We start from the raw sequence: 18,659 nt of genomic DNA, 5'->3' as shown, positions 1-18,659 counted from the left end.
TTGTCCTTGTGCCTACTCTTTGGAGTCCAAGATTGTGACTCTGCTGTCTTTCTCTCCTGGTTCTCCCCTTTTGTTAATGTGAAATCCGATTTCTCTTAGGCGCCTTAAATGGTGAACAGGCACTTAATTGACATTCTGATGAAATTTTTTAGCTACAGAAAACTACCAGCAGTGTTTCTTCTCCTTGTGGTGTCAATTCATGGTATCAGTATTGGATATATGTATCCATGGCACCATTTAATACTACAATGCATCTGCAGCGTAAGTCTAGTGACCTTCAGTTACCTAAAGCCAGGCCTATTTAGGATAACTTCTGCTTAATGGCACAGCTGAGCAACCTCAACCCCCCCCCCCCCCAATTCTTCTATGCCACTGGAGTTTATGCTTGTTTCATTATCTATTGTTTGCAGCTTCTAAAACATTTGGCCTACTTTCTCTGTAATTTTAGGACAAGCGGAAGGGACAGTATTTTATCAACATCTATTTTTACTTTTTTCCCCTTGTATGGTTTTAGGACAACCAGATTTTTTCCCTCAGCTGTTTGACAGCAAATGGTAGTCTTCTGACTTAAAAGTAATTCCTTTCTGAGTTGCCACACATTCTAATTCCCAGAACAGTAGCTGTATTGCTCTGTTATAAATATATCCTCTATTCTTTTTTTTAAAGTAACCTCAAACTCAGTGTAGTGCTGAGGTTGATAGAGCCAGTCATGGTGAAAACTGAAGTAGGAGAGTCTCTAATTCCAGAGGCCCTTCTTGTAAGGGAGGTCACTCCTTGCCCTCTAGCTAAGCAGGTTTCCAGCCACTATGGAAGTTAACACCTGGAAAAACCAGGCTAATGTCTAAAAGGAGTTCAATAGCTTCTGAGCAATGCGGTGGAAAGAAACTTATGGTGCTTGTAATTTTCATTTTAATGCAAAATTTAAAGCTTCCCATGTTTTGCTTCAGAGCCTAGGGTGGGTAGCAAGTCAGATCTTGCTTTATCTCCTTAAATGCAGTTTAGCCGCTTTGAATGCTCTAGCCCTTCTTTCAGAGGTAGGAAACAGAATTTCCAATACAGAGGTCAGTGCAATAGTTTAGATAAGGTGCTTACTAATCAAATATTTGGCCTTTTAGTTTTTCCCACCCCTAAAAAGCAAAAGTTCTGAAAATCTCTATTGTATACCTTTATTGCACAAGATGTACACCGCTGAAACAGCCAGCAACACAACATTTGCCATTTCAGTTGCTAAATGATGATCCTAGTCCAGTCTCTTCCTATTCCTAGGATGGTCAAGTATGGTCCCTCCTTATCACAACTGGTCCAGATGAGACATGTACTTGCCGACTGCGGGTAGAATCAATGCTTCGGCCTGGAAAGGGAGGGTGGAAAAGGCAGCATTACCACATTCATTTACATCCTCCTAAAGCAGAGGGACTATGCAACCAGTATAATGTAGCTAATAAGCTATGCAGATTTGAAATCCACTTTCCATCAAAATGTATCATCTCACACTTTCAATGTCTTTTTACCATCTCAGTTGAACATGCTGACAAGCATTTTTTTGCACTGGCTAAGGATCAACTGCACGTGTTCTACTCCATTTTTTCTTTACTATTGCATAGGTCCCAAAATGCCATTAGTTTATAGAAACCCAATGAACAAAAGCCATTTCCTGAAATGCTACAGAAAGTTGTAATAGTCCAGCTTGCACTGTGGTTCTCCTGGAGAACTGCGTGGTCCGCAGCATAGCCTCAGCCAGGCTGCTCTCCTAAGTTAGATTTCCAGAGTCATAAACAGATGCTTTCATAAGTAGTGCCATTATGTCTTCATGAGGTTTAGACTTAATATCACAATTCCTCATTATAAAGCAATTTCTATTATAGTTGTGTTTTAAGGAGCAGTCTAAATGATATGTTTAGCTTGCATGAACCTGTAGCCATAAAAAGGCCTCTGAGGTATGGCAACAATAGACATCTCAGTACTGAGACTATCTGCTCATCAGTTTAAAACAAAAAACTCTGCCTGTGCATTATATCCATGTGCGCACATGATAAGACATCAATTGCTGAGTGCATTTCTTTTTGAGCTGACCCATCTCGGATATTTGTTGGATGTCAAACTCAGCCAAGAGCATAAGGTCAAACAGATTCCTCACTGGCCTTGCAGACAACTTCATTGTCCAGAAAGTGGGAGAAGCAACAAGAGGAACAGCCATTTTAGATCTGGTCCTAACCAATGCTGATGACCTGGTTAGTGGGGTAGAAGTGGAAGGATCATTAGGCGCGAGTGATCATGCTCTTCTGAGGTTTACTATACAGCGGAAAGGAGCAGCCAAGCATACTAGGACTCAATTTCTTGACTTTAAGAAAGCCGACTTCATAAAACTTAGGGAAGTGCTGGGTGAGATCCCATGGACAGTAATACTAAAAGGAAAGGGAGTTCATGATGGCTGGGAGTTTGTTAAGAGGGAGATAGTAAAAGCACAACTTCAGGCAATACCAATGAGACGGAAACACGGAAGGTGCCTAAAGAAGCCAGGGTGGCTATCTAAAGAACTTCTAACTGAGTTAAGATTAAAAAAGGATGTGTACAAAAAATGGAAAAGGGGGGAAACCACCAAAGAGGAATTCAAACAAATAGCCAGCACATGTAGACACAAAGTCAGAAAAGCTAAAGCACAGAATGAACTCAGGCTTGCTAGAGAGGTTAAAAGCAACAAAAAAGGCTTTTATGGGTATGTTCGTAGCAAAAGGAGGAACAAAGAAACAGTGGGGTCACTCAGAGGAGAAGATGGAGAAATGCAAACAGGGGACACAGAAAGGGCTGAACTCCTCAATGCCTTCTTTGTCTCAGTCTTCTCCGATAAAGAAAACAATGCCCGACCTGAAGAATTTGGAGCAAATGATTCAGCAGAGGAAACACAGCCCAGAATAACTAAGGAGATAGTACAAGAATACTTGGCTAGTTTAGATGTATTCAAGTCTCCAGGGCCAGATGAACTGCATCCAAGAGTATTAAAAGAACTGGCAGATGTGATCTCAGAACCACTGGCAGTCATCTTTGAGAATTCCTGGAGAACAGGCAAAGTCCCGGCAGACTGGAGGAGGGCAAATGTTGTCCCTATTTTCAAAAAGGGGGAAAGAGAGGACCCAAATAATTACCGCCCAGTCAGTCTGACATCAATACCAGGGAAGATTCTGGAGCAGATCATTAAGCAAACAGTCTGTGAGCACCTAGAAAGGAATGCTGTCATCACCAATAGTCAGCATGGATTTCTGAAAAATAAGTCATGTCAGACTAACCTGATCTCGTTTTATGACAGAATTACAAGCCTGGTAGATGAAGGGAACGCAGTGGATGTAGCCTACCTTGATTTCAGCAAGGCATTTGACAAGGTGCCCCATGATATTCTTGTAAAGAAGCTGGTAAAATGCGGTCTTGACTATGCTACCACTCAGTGGATTTGTAACTGGCTGACTGACCGGACCCAAAGGGTGCTCATCAATGGTTCCTCTTCATCCTGGAGAAGAGTGACTAGTGGGGTGCCACAGGGTTCTGTCTTGGGCCCGGTCTTATTCAACATCTTTATCGACGACTTGGATGATGGACTCAAGGGCATCCTGATCAAATTTGCAGATGACACCAAACTGGGAGGGGTGGCTAACACCCCAGAGGACAGGATCACACTTCAGAACGACCTTGACAGATTAGAGAACTGGGCCCAAACAAACAAGATGAATTTTAACAGGGAGAAATGTAAAGTATTGCACTTGGGCAAAAAAAAATGAGAGGCACAAATACAAGATGGGTGACACCTGGCTTGAGAGCAGTACATGTGAAAAGGATCTAGGAGTCTTGGTTGACCACAAACTTGACATGAGCCAACAGTGTGGCGCGGCAGCTAAAAAAGCCAATGCAATTCTGGGCTGCATCAATAGGAGTATAGCATCTAGATCAAGGGAAGTAATAGTGCCACTGTATTCTGCTCTGGTCAGACCTCACCTGGAGTACTGTGTCCAGTTCTGGGCACCACAGTTCAAGAAGGACACTGACAAACTGGAACGTGTCCAGAGGAGGGCAACCAAAATGGTCAAAGGCCTGGAAACGATGCCTTATGAGGAACGTCTAAGGGAGCTGGGCATGTTTAGCCTGGAGAAGAGGAGGTTAAGGGGTGATATGATAGCCATGTTCAAATATATGAAGGGATGTCACATGGAGGAGGGAGAAAGGTTGTTTTCTGCTGTTCCAGAGAAGCGGATACGGAGCAATGGATCCAAACTACAAGAAAGAAGATTCCACCTAAACATTAGGAAGAACTTCCTGACAGTAAGAGCTGTTCGACAGTGGAATTTGCTGCCAAGGAGTGTGGTGGAGTCTCCTTCTTTGGAGGTCTTTAAGCAGAGGCTTGACAACCATATGTCAGGAGTGCTCTGATGGTGTTTCCTGCTTGGCAGGGGGTTGGACTCGATGGCCCTTGTGGTCTCTTCCAACTCTATGATTCTATGATTCTATCTGTTTCCCCAGAAAACCACACCCACCTTTCAAGAAAACAGGGTTGTCTGCTGATGGGGGTGGGGTTCAATTTTGCATTGGCTGTGCAGGCTAGTCCTCCTTTCAGGTGACTGACAGATGGGTTGGCCTGCAAAGCAGATCCTGCCAAGGACATGGCGTGCAGAGTGAGAAAGGTTTCCCACCTGTGTTCTAGGGAAAGCCATGCTGGCCTCTGGCAGGGGATTAGAAGAGAGGTGAGGAATTTGCGATCCACTATTAAGAATACAGTTCCCATTGGCCACGTTTCTTTGAGAGCCACAGATCTCCTGCTGCTGTATTTGAAGGTAGAGAGCTCTACAGAAGCCATTTACCTCACAAGACACCTACCAACTCTCTGCCTTCTGGGAATGCAGCGCCGGGCACAAAAGGTGTCCATGGCCAGCCAGCTGGAATCACAGATGACTGCACTGCAGTGGAAGTAGATCTGAGGACAGTAAAAGCAACATAACATAGCAGGAGAACCAGGAAGCAAAACTCCCAACTGTCAGGATACCGACAACTACGTCCTCCCCTCCCTGCCCCCAGCACGTGTCTCCTTGTGCCAAAATACATACCAGCTCAGCTTTAATTTTATTGTTTTAAATCAATATGGTGCCCTTAACTTTAATTCCTATGGCAGCTTACAAGAATAAAAAGTAATAGTTAAGACTGTTTGCATCCACAGAAACCATCAGAGCACAGCAGGCAAGTCTGTACTCTTATGGGACCACGTGTGGGGGGGGGGAGAGTTCAATAGCAAGCATTATCCCATGGTCAAGAGCTTCCCTTACCTGCCCCTGAAGTGCCTGGTTGTCCACCATAAATGTAAACATTTTCACTTCAAACCGCTTCAGGTGTGTAGGGAACGGGACAGAGTCCTCAGTCACTCCATGGAATGTGGTTTGATGAGAGTCCTCTGTGTTCTCACAACTTGGGGTGGGGGAAACATGACAGAGAAGGTAAGAGATACAAGCCTTGCTGCCACATCATTGTGGGCTAGCAGCCCCATGGCAATGAACACACCGGGGCAGCCTGAATGCCACAAGAAAAGCTGGAGCCTGTGACCTGCTATTATGCACACTTGTGATGCTCAGCACAAGCCTAGTACCCCTGTCTCTGGCTTCTGAAATTTACTAAAACTCCCTTCCCCCTTTAAGAAATGTTTGTTTCAATATGGTCAGGTACTTAAGAGAATACAGCAGCAGGTAGTACTGATTCTCATGCTCCATTCTGCCTTGTGTTGTGTTTTTGTATTATTTCATTCAGTTCTTGGCATCACTCCTCCACCCAGAAGTGCTTTTCTATTTTTGCCCCAGATACCTAAGGGAACGATATAATTTTAAAATGCAGCCAAACCAGCCAACCACCTCACCCCTCAATTAACAGGCTGTGAAAACATCATCCTTGCTCTTAGAACTAGTAATGTATTATTCAGACTCTTACCTGTCCATCACTATGTTCCACTGCGGAAGACTCTTCCTGTCAGAAGATGCTGTAGCCCAGCAGTCCTCCAGAAAAAGTTCTAGCTGTGGGTCCTCGCTGTGGAGAAGCTCAACCTGGAAGTGAAGCGGTTCTCTAAGGTAGCGAGTTACCGGGTGCTCCATGTCTTGGTAGAAGCTGCTGTAGGACTTATCTTGCCAGGGTGCCGCAGGGGGGAAGAAAAGCACATATCAGAACCTTAACAAACCCAGAGGAATTAGTTGCTTTTAACAAGCCAAGGCTGGCACTGAGCAGTCCAGGTCAGCCTTTGTCTCTCTCTTTTTAAAAAAATAATTTTTATTAAATTTTCCATTTTAACAATCCAATCAAATCACATTAAGTATTCCAAATTATACAAATACATATCATATAGTCCAAATATTCTGCCAAATTATAAATTTTTGTTGGGGCTTCCCATGCTTCAAGTTCAGTGGTGTTCCAATCATCTTACGTTTCTACTGCCTTGAGTTTCCAACCAGGTCAGCCTTTCTCAACCTTAAGCCCCCATATATTGTCGGGCTACAACTCCCATCATTCCTAGGCAGCATGGCCAGCAGTCAGGGGTGATGGAGTTGGGTCTCAAGGTTGAGAGCAGCTGGCCCAGGCTATTTCTCCCTAGTAGGTTCTGTTCTCCAGCACGAGAGCCAGGCTGGTGCAATGCAAGTGGCGCCTCTGCTTTCAGCTCTGGTACCAGGGCTGAGAGATCACAGAGAACTATGGCAAGACCTCATACCAGTGACAGAGAACAAGCTTTTTAATTGCCTGAATCTAGAGCAAATCAAATGGAAATCTGCCCAAACAGATCCTCCACCATCACACAAAAAGCTGCTCCCAAGGATCAAGGTGGGAGAACTCCTGAGGAGCTTGGAAAAGTGACTTTGAGCAAAAAGAATCCCTTTCTGCAATACATCTCTGTGTATTGCATCTCTGCTAGGTGGTCTGGGAAAGTCTGGTGCTCACTACCAAACCACTTGCTGTGAGGAATCCCAACTAGGCCACTGATAACCCCACCCCCACCCACCCAAAACAGCCAAGAGATGTTCCTGGCTGCTCCTAAAATGCCCCTCCACATGCTTTTGGGGTGATGGAAGAAAATGCAACAGAACTTTTCAGCCCACAATGCATAAACTAGGTATTCAACACTCAAAGACTGTAGGCTGGATTAAATCTCCCTACCTTTGGGGGGGGGGAGACAATGTGAATACTTACTGCAATTGCATTTGACTAGCAACATCTTAAGAAGTATTCTCCCTCAACACACAGGAGTAGCATCAATACAATATTTGTATTATCATGTAGATCTGTCCCTACAAATCTTTGACTGCATCTCCTATCACCCACAGCCACTGGCCATATTGCCTGAGGCTGATGGGAGCTGCGGTCCAACAATGTCTAAAAGGGCCACAGGTTCCCCATCCCTGATGTCAGATGAAAAAATGTTCCTCATAGATGTTTTATCTATTCCTGTCTGCTGTTTTGAGATAAAATTCACAAATTTTGAGATAAAGTTTGGTTGCAGCCTTAACCTGCAAGGCTCCCACAGAAGGCTGTACTGTGACATTACCTCTGGCCAGCTTAAGGGCAAGCACCAGCACCCCCAGCCCAGGCAGGATGCTTGGCGATGGGGCTTCTATTGGGCTGTACTGGAGCAACAGGGTATCACCAATAAAGTACCGGCAAGCACATTTCAACCTTGAAAAATACAAGTGAGAGAATAGTCCATTCGTTACCCTTCCAGTCCAGAACAGTTCTGAGGGCATAGCCCTGCTTTGAGGGGTGGAGGGGGAGAAAGGAAGCTGCAGCAGAAACTGGCACAAGAGTTCTAGCTGGTTATGTTTAAAGGCAGGATGCATCTCCTTCTAGGACAAGCTTGCACATGGGGGCCATGTCACCAAGTGACCCTTGTATTACAATGCGGTAAACAGCTTCCTTCCCCAGTCCTTCGCCCAAACCACGAGTACTCACTGATAGATAGGTGCTGCTTGGCCTGTGAGAAAATAGAGGACTTCGTTTTCATAGGACATGGTGGCATCTTCAAACTGCAGATGAGATTAGACGATAAAACAGGAGGCGGTTTCAACCATCTTCTAGAGCAGAGGCTGGGCAACCTGGGGTCCTCTAGATGCGGTTGGGCTACAACTCCCAATATCCCCTTCCCACCATGGGCCATGCTGGCTCCTGGGTATTTGGAATCTGGCAACATCCAGAGAACCACAGCTTACCCCACTCCAGTCTTAATGTTCCTTCCCCAAGGAGCTCAGCGTAGCACTTGTTGTGCATGTACATTGTCCCTCCATCTTCCCAACAACCCTGAGAGGCAGGGAGCCTCAAGTACCAGACTAAAAGACTTTGTGCCAAGCTTCACAGTCATCTCCAGTAGCTAAGGAAGAGGCAGGCTGCTTCAACCCAAGACAATCCAAATCAAGAGCGAGCATGGTTTTTTGAGCTTGACATGAACTGATGGAGCAAACATTCAGGAACCATCTTCTTCTAACATGAGTGGCCTCATGGACTCTGCTCCTGACAAAGCAGCTATTTCTTACCTTGCGAGTTGTCCCACAAGAGGTCACGTTGAAGATGAACGTTGCTCCTTCCTCTGTCACCGAAAGTGGCCTGCAGCGTCTGTCTCTCAGCACTAGGCCAGAAGGCACCAGATCTGGGGTGCCAACTAGCTTCAAGGCAGAGATCCTCACTGTGCCATTAGCCAGGCAATCTGCAAGGGAAATATATTATATATGCCAGAGCATAACAGACAAGCAGTGGCAGACCTTGGGGTCTCAAATTTCAACAGCACCCTGAGGGACACCCAAATTCCACACACCCTGCCTCTCACCTTCCATTCTACAACATAGTTGTGGCACCCCCAAGGCTCCACATGCAGTGCAAGCCAACTGGTTGTGCTCCCTTAAATCTGCCTCCACAGACTAGTCAAGAAGCGGAAGCGACAAGAAGATGAGAGAAGGTGGCTTGCTGAATATAAGCAGAGTAGCAAGCAGGAGACTTCAATACAGCGGTACCGCGTGTTACGTCCCGTCCCCCTTATGAATGCTGCGAGTTACGCGCTCCGCTAACCCGGAAGCAGATGCCCCTTGTTGCAACCTTTGCCCTGGGATACAAGCGGAAATCGCACTCCGGCGGTACAGCAGCAGCGGAAGGCACCATTAGGGGAAGCATGCCTCATGGTACGAGTGGTTTCCTGTTACAAACGGACCTCCGGAACGGATTAAGTACGTAACACAAGGTACCACTGTACCATCAAATTAAACCATTTTCTCTGCTAATGAAAATGAAGAACAAATAGCTGGTTGCCAGGATGGACATGATAGAAATTATGAACTGACATTAGGAAAAGCAAATAAAAATACAGAGTACAACACAACAGAAATGCACATTGCTATGCAGAGCATCAGATGCTCTATCCTCTTTTGTTTCTTGCTCCACCCACCCCTGGCATGTGGTTCCCAGAAGGGAAGGTGGCCCCCATATGGGAAAGGGTCCCTTGCCCCTGGGCTCGAGAGAGAGATTACCAATGAGGTCTTTTGGAGAGAAGTTGCAGGCAACGGCAAAGTCTATCATTTCAGCGAGACGATAGTCCTTCAGCTGCAACCGGAAGGTGACCAAAATCCCAAAAGAATCTATTTCCTACAAAGCAAAGGGGACCAGACTAGTTGCACAAGTTAAGAGCCGGCTGCATTGGGAGGCTTAGACAACCTCACCGCCACCACTTCCAACCCAGGGTGGATATTCTGCAGTCCTCAATTACCTGCTTGCACCCTTGGTTTCAGTCATCCTCCCTCTGGACAAAGTGGGAGGTAGCAGCATGAACGGCCCTTTTAGACCCGTATCTTGGATTAATGGAAGAGGATATCCAGCAGCCAATGGACGAGGTGGGCACCTGCCAAGGCCCAGGCCAGACTGTGGACATCTTTCACTGCCAAGGATGCTCCCCACAACACACAAATCCCATTTCAGACAAAGCACCAACAAAGATTCAAACTATCTCCTACACAGTTTCTAGTCATCAGCACTCACACATTAGTGTGCAGAAGACTGGAACATCAGCCTGTCTTCTGCCCCAGATTCTCAAGGTCACCTTAAGCCTTAGATGGATCTCTAGCAGAGGCAAAGAGGTTCCTCCTACAAAGCTCAAGGGCCTGGGTTCAGGGCTACTGAAAGCAAAGCAGGGCCCTTAAAAGGATTTTTTGTTGGAGGTGGAGAATAGGGGGTAAGTAATTCCTTTTGCTGAAGCAAAGAGATTTGCCGTTCTGGTCATGGTACCCAGTGCCAAACATGCTCAAGAGCAGAGAAGGGAAGAAGGCCTCTTGTGGTGCCGCTGCCGTCAAGGCCAGCTGCCTGTGGTCCTCTCTCATCATACCACTAGAATCATTTACACGCCAGCTGTTCATTCATGCACCAGGACTAAGAACTGGCACCTGCGGTTCCTCTAGCTCCATTCTTGCTTCCATGTACATCATGTCTTTTTAACAATAACCTGGAAAGAACCGTCTTACTACTGACTTTTGTAAGCTGCTCTGGGAGCATTTTCAGCTAGGGAGCAGGGTGGAAATGTGTTACATTTAAAAGTACTTGTACAGTACAAGTGAGCTTGCCAGAGAACCATATTATTGGCAGGAGTGCCAGCTTGGCCCCATGACTGTGGGTGCCCAGGGCCTGGCACCAAAATTTGTGGGTGCCCGGGCACCCAGGGCGTTGGCGCCTATGACTCTTGGGAAACAATTACCCCAAGGAAACCAACCACCGTACCCCTCACAGCTGCTTCTTGTTTCCCCGCTTCATGGCTGGGCAACCCAAGCTTCTACACACCCCCCCCACACACACACACCATGTTCCCCTTACCTCATAGCGCACGTGGGCTGCCTGCCTGGGCACCCTTAAGGCCAAGTGGGTCCCATTGTCCAGCAAAGTATAGCCGAGTGCCTGCGCCTTCTCCCGAGTCAAAAGATCGTCCCCCGCAAAGGGAAGCCAGTCCTGGTCCACGTTGCCTCGTTTCACCACTAGGTAGAGGGCTTCGTCATCACAGAATCCCTCAGCCTGGGGCAGCACTGGGAGGGAGGCAGTAGGAAGAAGCAAGGCTTTCAGGAGCAGGAACCCTCGTCCATTTGCATTCTACCTGCCCTTCCGATGCCACCGGCATGATTTAACAGTAGTACAACTTTCTAGGCAGCCGAGCAGCAGACAAGGACAATTCCTCCAAAAGGAATATTTGCATGAGGCTGGAAGCAAATGCTCTTCAGGGTAAGCCACCTGCCAAGGCTCAGGTATTGCACAGGTGCACGGAGGCACACCACTTCAGGTCGCATTGGGTCTAGGTAGGTGGGACACAGTGCCTGGCCACTCACCTGGAAAGGCCCTGCACATGTTTGTTAACCCTTCACTGGCCACACCTCCACCCCATTCACACAGTTAAGGCTCTTTGTTGTGGAGCACCTACAAAGACAAGGTGCTCCCTGTGGATTCTCAAACAGAATGTGATCCACACACAATGACAAATCATATCTGTGTTCATTTAACATGCTTTTACCACCTAGCCCACTGAAGAGTACTTGAAGTAGAGCTACTGATTATGAAGTGAAAAGGGCCATCAATTCTCACCTTGCCTAGAGCAAAAGAATCCCACAACCATTTGTCCCGCCCAACCTTCTCCTGGAAGTCCTCTCTAAGGGCCAATTTGTTTTATGCTTCTAGGCACAATTTCTAGAATAATTATTGCAGGCTAGAAACTAATCTCTATTTACTGAAAATTGCCACTCTAGTACTTAGCTATATTTCCAGGAGTCAACAGAATAGTGGCTGGCACCCACTGGGACTGGTAAGGCAGAAGAAACCAGAGCCAATGACCAGCAGAGACAACTGATTCCAGCTTTACCCCCATCCTACTCCCTGCCGAGACTAAGGAGGACAAGCAAGCAGGCAGGCAGGCAGGGCCTTCCCCTGCACCAATTGTAGACAGGTGAGGGCTGGCTGAGGGAAGACTAAGGTGAGTGGGACAGTGTCCCCTAGTGGACCAGCATCCCCTGCAACAGGAGGGTGCCTCTTACATTCAGCAGCTCACAGAATTCTGTAACATTGCAACTTTCTTCCAGGAGCTGCCCAGGATGGAGAACTGGAGTGCCCCACTTTCGTTTTGTCCTCCCCATAACACTTCAAGGTAGGCTAAATCACCCTCTACACCAAGCATCAACATTACAAACAATACAAATAGTTATCTAAACCTTAGCATAACTTCTCCATTTAGTCACCACTGTTTTAATGATGCCAAGCTATTCAATATTCATAGCTAAATATTGGTGTTCTTTACAGGCAAACCAGAAGTACCCACCCCCTGGACTTCCGGGTCGAGCGCCATCGGTAATGGCGGCTTCCCTCTGATCTGTGGAGGGAGAGCTCCGGAGAAGCCAGGGTCCTACCGTTACGACGACGCGGTGGACCCTTGAAATCGTAGGCGGAGGAAGCCTACGACCGTGGGACTCGGCGGGCACCATTTGCGCCCCCCCAAAACGTTTTAGGAGTCCGGTACGGGCTCCGGAGCGTGGCGGGGTTTGTGGCGCGGTGCTGAGAGTCGATCGCTACTTCTTTGGAGCGACGCCGCACAGCTGTTACCGGAGAGCGGCGGCTTTTTCCTGGGACAATTTGGATTACAAAAAGAAGCACCCGTGAGTAGGGGAAATACTAAATTTAAAGAAAATAAGGACTGTAAAATTTGGATTTGAATGGGACTCAAAGTAAAATAAATACTTAATCGGAAACCGAGGCGGTAAGGTCTAAACAGGAAGTCAGCCTTCCACTCTGTAAATAGTTTAAAGCAAAGACTTTGCAAGCTAAAACCTTCAAAGACATCTTTGAAAGGATTAAATCCGAAAGTCTAGAGAAAGATTTCCCCCCTCTGGCAGCAGGAGAAGAGGAGGGAAAGACGGAAAGATATTTTGCCTGTTTGAAAAGACTTTTACGATTAAGAAACATCGCTCGGATGCCTGGACAATAAAAGCCTCTGGAAGGGATCACGGAAAGATACTTTGTGACTTATAACTCTGCAATTTACTACAGTGTTTCTGTTGGGTCCACTCGGATACTAAAGTTTCCGGTTAATAACCAGGGGGTCCAAGGAAAAGAAGGGAGACATTTTTTCTCTACGAAAGTAACAGTTTGTTAACATTGTGTCCCCCTAGTGGACGTTGGAACTGTTATAAAATAACTGAGGAATTTTCCACTGTCTTCTAAAGCTGTGTAAGTTAGCTGCAGCTGGGAAAAGACATTGAACTCTTATCTTGTGTGGTATGGCAGATGGGAAAGGGAAACTAGAGCCGCTTCAGGAAAAAACTACAAGGCAGATCTGGCAGATCTTTTCACACGGGAAGTGGACAGAGGAGAGTTTCTATATCTGGCCCATCAGGAGGTGCTCCTGCACAGCCCAAATCAAAAGGCATGTCGACTGAAGAGGTTCTAGCCGCAGGGTTGGCTAGGATCCAAGAATCAATAAATAAACTGACAGAAGAGGTAGCTGAAACAAATAAAAGAGTTGCAGAAGCATCATCTAAAATAGACCAAAATACTGTAAGTATTAATCAAAATACAGTGAGCATTAATAATTTGGGCCAACAAGTGAATTATAATACAGAATCTATACAGAAATTACTGGAGGAATCTGCCAAGACCAGAAAAACAGCTGAGGAAGCGAAAGAGATTGCGGTTGCTACTGACGAGAAAATACCACCGATTAACAGACAACTATTAAGTTGGAATTGCAACGGTTTGAACTCGGCAAGAAAGAGGAAATAAATTTTTCATATATTAAAAAAGGAACAATTAGATCTGATTTGCTTGCAAGAAACTCATGTGATAAGGCTCCATAGGAAAGTTCTAATTAATAAGAATTGGGACAAGAATTTATTTCTTCGGACAAAGTAAAAAAAAGAGGAGTAGTTATCTATGCTAAGGAGAGCCTATCACCGAAATTCATTTTTAAAGATGATCATGGAAGATATTTGGCAATTGAAATTCAATATCATGGAGAGAAATATTTGATAGTAGGTGTATACGCACCGAATGAAGGAAAATCTGAATTCTTTAAAAAGTTGCATGAGACACTGGCAGACTATTTGGACTACAATGTGATTTTGATGGGAGACATGAAGGGTGTAGTTTCTACGAATATGGATAAGGCGCAACGGCAGGTAGTCACCAAAGATGGTAGACTACCGAAAACTTTCTTTGAGTTGACTGACAACTTGGATTTAATAGACATTTGGAGAACAAAGAGAGAGGGAACTTCTAGGGAGAGAGGGAACTTTCTTTTCTGAAGCCAAAATGACATGGACAAGAATTGACCAAATTTGGATTACTAGAGTGCTGGCACCAAAAATTAAAAAAGTGGAAATCTGCCCAAAGACTTGCTCCGACCATAATGCAGTAAAGATGGTGATGAACTTAATACCAATTGGTTCCTTTAGATGGAGGATGAATGACACTTTGTTTAGAGATGAAGAAGTGACTAAAAAGGCCCAGAAATCCTTGAGAGATTATTTTGAGATTAATTTGAATACTACAGTTGAGAAAAGAACAGTTTGGGACGCAAGCAAAGCTGTTATGAGAGGGCTCTTGATACAACAAAATGCATTAAAGAAGAGATTACAACAGGAAAAGAGAGATAAAATATTGGAGAAGATCAAAGAAGGAGAAAAGAGACTAAGAGCAAGACCAAAGTCACAGGAAATTTTGAGAGAGATAAAGTTATACCAAGTTCAATATATGCAAATGATAAATCAAGAGATAGAATGGAAAATTAGACAAATGAGACAGAAGACTTTTGAATCGGCAAATGAGTGTGGAAAATTACTAGCGTGGCAAATGAGGAAGAGACAAAAGTTAAATACAATTACTAATTTGGAGGTTGAAGGAAGAATTATACAGAACCCAGTTGAAATTAGAAGTTCTTTCCAAAGGTATTTTAAACAGCTATATTCACAACAACCACAGAAAGAGTTGGATATAGAGGAATCTTTGAAAGTAAATGGACTACAAAAAATCTCTCAAGAGAATAAATTAAAGTTGAACTATAGAATAACAGAACAAGAGGTAGAAAGTGCCATCCAGAGTATGCAATTGGGCAAATCTCCAGGGCCCGATGGATTGACTTCTAGATATTATAAGACGTTGAAAGAATGGCTGATCCAGCCCTTGAAAGAAGTCTGCAATGATATACTGGAGGGGGGGAAAGCACCAGAGTCGTGGAAAGAGGCATTTATTACACTTATACCAAAGACAGAGTCTGAAAAGACACAGCTTAAGAACTACCGCCCTATATCATTACTTAACGTGGATTACAAAATTTTCGCAGACATTTTGGCCAGAAGGCTAAAGAAAGTTTTAGTAGAGGAGATTCATAAGGACCAAGCAGGTTTTCTCCCGGGTAGACACTTATCTGATAACGTGAGGAATGTAATAGACATTTTGGAACTTTTACAGGAGAAAATCAACGCGAAGGCAGTTCTGATATTTGTGGACGCGGAGAAAGCCTTTGACAATATTTCTTGGAGCTTTATGAAGATGAATCTCCAGGGGGTGGGGGTAGGCCAAGAATTTGAAAATGGTATAGGTGCAATCTATTCTGAACAAAAAGCTAGATTAATTGTTAATAATGTTGTAACGGAGGAGTTCGGAATAGAAAAAGGAACATGACAAGGTTGCCCCACTGCTTTTTATATCGGTCCTGGAGGTTTTGCTGAATATGATCAGAAAGGACCAATTGGTCAAAGGGATACAGGTCGGAGCCAAACAATATAAATTAAGAGCATTTGCAGATGACGTTGTTTTGACTTTACAGGAGCCAGAATCTAGTACAAGAAGAGTTTTAGAACTGATTCAGGAGTTTGGTCGGTTAGCAGGATTTAAATTGAATAAATCAAAGACAAAGGTTTTGGAAAAGAACTTAACAGAAACTGAGAAAGAGAGGTTTCAGAATGAGACAGGTTTGACAGTGGTTAAGAAAGTGAAGTATTTGGGGATTAACATGACAGCTAAAAATGGGAATCTATTTAAAGACAACTATGATAAATGTTGGACAGAGATAAAGAAATATTTAGAAATATGGTCAAATTTGAAGCTTTCACTGTTAGGCCGTATTGCTGCGATAAAGATGAATGTATTGCCTAGAATGTTGTTTTTATTTCAGACACTGCAAATTATTGACAAAATGTACTGTTTCAAGAAGTGGCAGAAAGACATATCCAGATTTGTCTGGCAGGGCAAAAAGCCAAGAATAAAATTTAAAATATTAACTGATGCAAAAGAAAGAGGAGGCTTTGCCCTGCCAGACGTAAAACTTTATTACGAATCAGCAGCTTTCTGCTGGTTGAAAGAATGGTTGCTTCTTGAAAACACAGACATTTTGGATTTAGAAGGATTCAACAATTTTTTGGTTGGCATGCATATTTATGGTATGAAAAGGTTAAAGTGCATAGAATGTTTAAAAATCACATTGTCAGGAAAGCATTGTTTAATGTCTGGACAAGGTATAAAGATTTACTTGAAAATAAAACCCCAAGGTGGTTGTCACCAGTGGAAGCAAAAGCTCTAAAAAAACTCATTATGAAGGCCAAATGGCCAAAATATTGGGAAATTTTGGAGCAGGAGGGAGATAAACTAAAACTGCAGAGTTTTGAAAAATTAAAAAGTAAAGTGCGAGACTGGCTTCACTATCACCAGATAATGGAGGCATATAAATTGGATAGAAAAATTGGCTTCCAGGTGGAAAAATCAAAATTGGAAACAGAACTTATAGAACCCAAAACTAAGATCTTGTCAAGAATGTACAACTTGCTGTTGAAATGGAACACACAGGATGAAACAGTAAAATCTGCTATGATCAAATGGGCACAAGATGTTGGACATAACATAATGATGGCTGACTGGGAACAGTTATGGACCACTGGCATGAAATTTACGGCATGTAATGCCTTAAGAGAGAATATTATGAAAATGATATACAGGTGGTACATGACACCAGTCAAGCTAGCAAAAATCTATCATTTGCCCGATAACAAATGTTGGAAATGTAAAGAAACTGAAGGTACATTTTTTCACCTTTGGTGGACGTGCCCAAGGATTAAGACCTTCTGGGAAATGATTTATTCATTATAAAAGCACCTTTTTATAAAAGTACCTTTTTTAAGCACCTTTTTCAATGAAAAAGGTGCTTAAATACACCTTCCCGAAGAAACCAGCGGCCTTTCTCCTGGGCATGGTCGGCCAACAGGTGCGAAAGAAGGATAGAACTTTCTTTATGTATGCCACAACAGCAGCAAGAATACTTATCGCGCAGTATTGGAAGACACAAGAACTACCCACTCTGGAAGAATGGCAGATGAAGGTGATGGACTACATGGAATTGGCAGAAATGACCGGCAGAATCAGAGACCAGGGAGAGGAGACGGTGGAAGAAGATTGGAAGAAATTTAAAGACTATCTACAGAAATATTATAAGATTAATGAATGTTAGAATGACATCGGATTGAACGTAAAAGGTTATTAGTAATAAAGTGGTGAAGGAGTACAGAAAATTCAAAGGTTAAAAGGTGTAAAATTAAAAGGCTTAATTTCTTAAGATATTAAGGAGATTAAGATATATTAAGATATTAAGATCAAGATAAAGATTAGGTAAGATAGAGGGAAGGGATTTGCTGATCAAATATATGAACTGGAATACAGTGAAGGGAGGTGTGGGGAAGTCTGGGAAATAAGTAAATGCAAGGAATATTATGAAAATGGAATTGTTTTTATTTGTTCTTCTTTTTCTCTTTTTTGTGTTGTTCTTTTTGTCGTTTTGTATTTTTGTATTTTTTTGTTGATTTTTCTTTTTATGTAAAAACCTTAATAAAAATATTATTAAAAAAAAAACCAGAAGTACCCACCCTGACCCTGGTGAAATCCTAGATGCCACTTCAAATTGAACAATAGGTAATAGGTACATCTCCCCAATATTTAACCTTCAGCAACAAAAGTTAAGCTCACCATTTCCACTAACCGATTCTTGAATCCAAAATGGAAAGTGATAAGAATGTTGGTTCCAACCGACTCACCTGCATCCTGGACCAGGGCTGCCAGAGGAACAGGGACATCAAAGGTGTCTCCCTGAGGAATCACACTGAATCCCAATATGGGGTTTGTAGTGTAGTTTCTGATGTTATCTGGTACATACTGGGAAGATAATTTGAGCGGAGGTGAGCTCTGGTTATTCAGCATCATGACAAACCTTTGTTATTATATCACCATCATTTAGAGAGTAACAGCTCTCAAGGGAAGGAGGCTCTGTTGTGCTCATGAAAGCGAGGCATGATAGGCACCTACACTTTAACCTACAAACCATGCATTGTGGCCTACTAGATTTCATACCCTTGCAGTGTTTTTAGTTTTAATATGCTCCAGAGAGAAGGTATCCATATATTCCATCCCATCAGCTATTGACTGCAGGGACACATTTGGAGTGAGAGGCAACTTGGCAGCTCCAGAGGCATAAACAAGCACCATCCCTTACCAAGTCTCAATTCAGTTATAGGATACAGGGGGGAAGAGATGCAACCTCCTGGAAAGAATTAGACGAAAGAAGCTCCATGTTTCAAGTATATTCTTTTGAGTTAGACCTTTCTCCAAGG

At 43.9% G+C, this 18,659-nt stretch overlaps 1 protein-coding gene across 4 annotated transcripts in view; it reads right to left on the bottom strand.

The window, feature by feature from the left end:
• Window positions 1–1,150: 1,150 nt before the first annotated feature.
• The window catches only part of LOC310668095 (zona pellucida sperm-binding protein 2-like), a 32,537-nt gene continuing 15,028 nt past the window's right edge, over window positions 1,151–18,659 (bottom strand). For 2 of the 4 annotated variants that reach the window (XM_083420976.1, XM_083420978.1), the window contains 10 exons: window positions 18,087–18,204; window positions 10,849–11,054; window positions 9,519–9,633; window positions 8,535–8,704; window positions 7,957–8,030; window positions 7,556–7,683; window positions 5,956–6,145; window positions 5,304–5,442; window positions 4,861–4,957; window positions 1,151–1,351 (listed from right to left, as the gene is read on the bottom strand). In XM_083420976.1, coding sequence (XP_083277102.1) covers window positions 1,272–1,351; window positions 4,861–4,957; window positions 5,304–5,442; window positions 5,956–6,145; window positions 7,556–7,683; window positions 7,957–8,030; window positions 8,535–8,704; window positions 9,519–9,633; window positions 10,849–11,054; window positions 18,087–18,204 — 1,317 coding nt within the window. In that variant the 3' untranslated portion in view covers window positions 1,151–1,271. Of the gene's footprint in view, window positions 1,352–4,860; window positions 4,958–5,303; window positions 5,443–5,955; window positions 6,146–7,555; window positions 7,684–7,956; window positions 8,031–8,534; window positions 8,705–9,518; window positions 9,634–10,848; window positions 11,055–18,086; window positions 18,205–18,659 lie in introns of those variants that run through there. The other 2 variants (XM_083420977.1, XM_083420979.1) reach the window with 2 other exon arrangements.

The sequence above is a fragment of the Podarcis tiliguerta genome, assembly GCF_965153285.1.
Source record: "Podarcis tiliguerta genome assembly, chromosome: 17".
NCBI lineage: Eukaryota > Metazoa > Chordata > Lepidosauria > Squamata > Lacertidae > Podarcis > Podarcis tiliguerta.
This window is presented reverse-complemented; position numbering and strand designations above follow the sequence as displayed.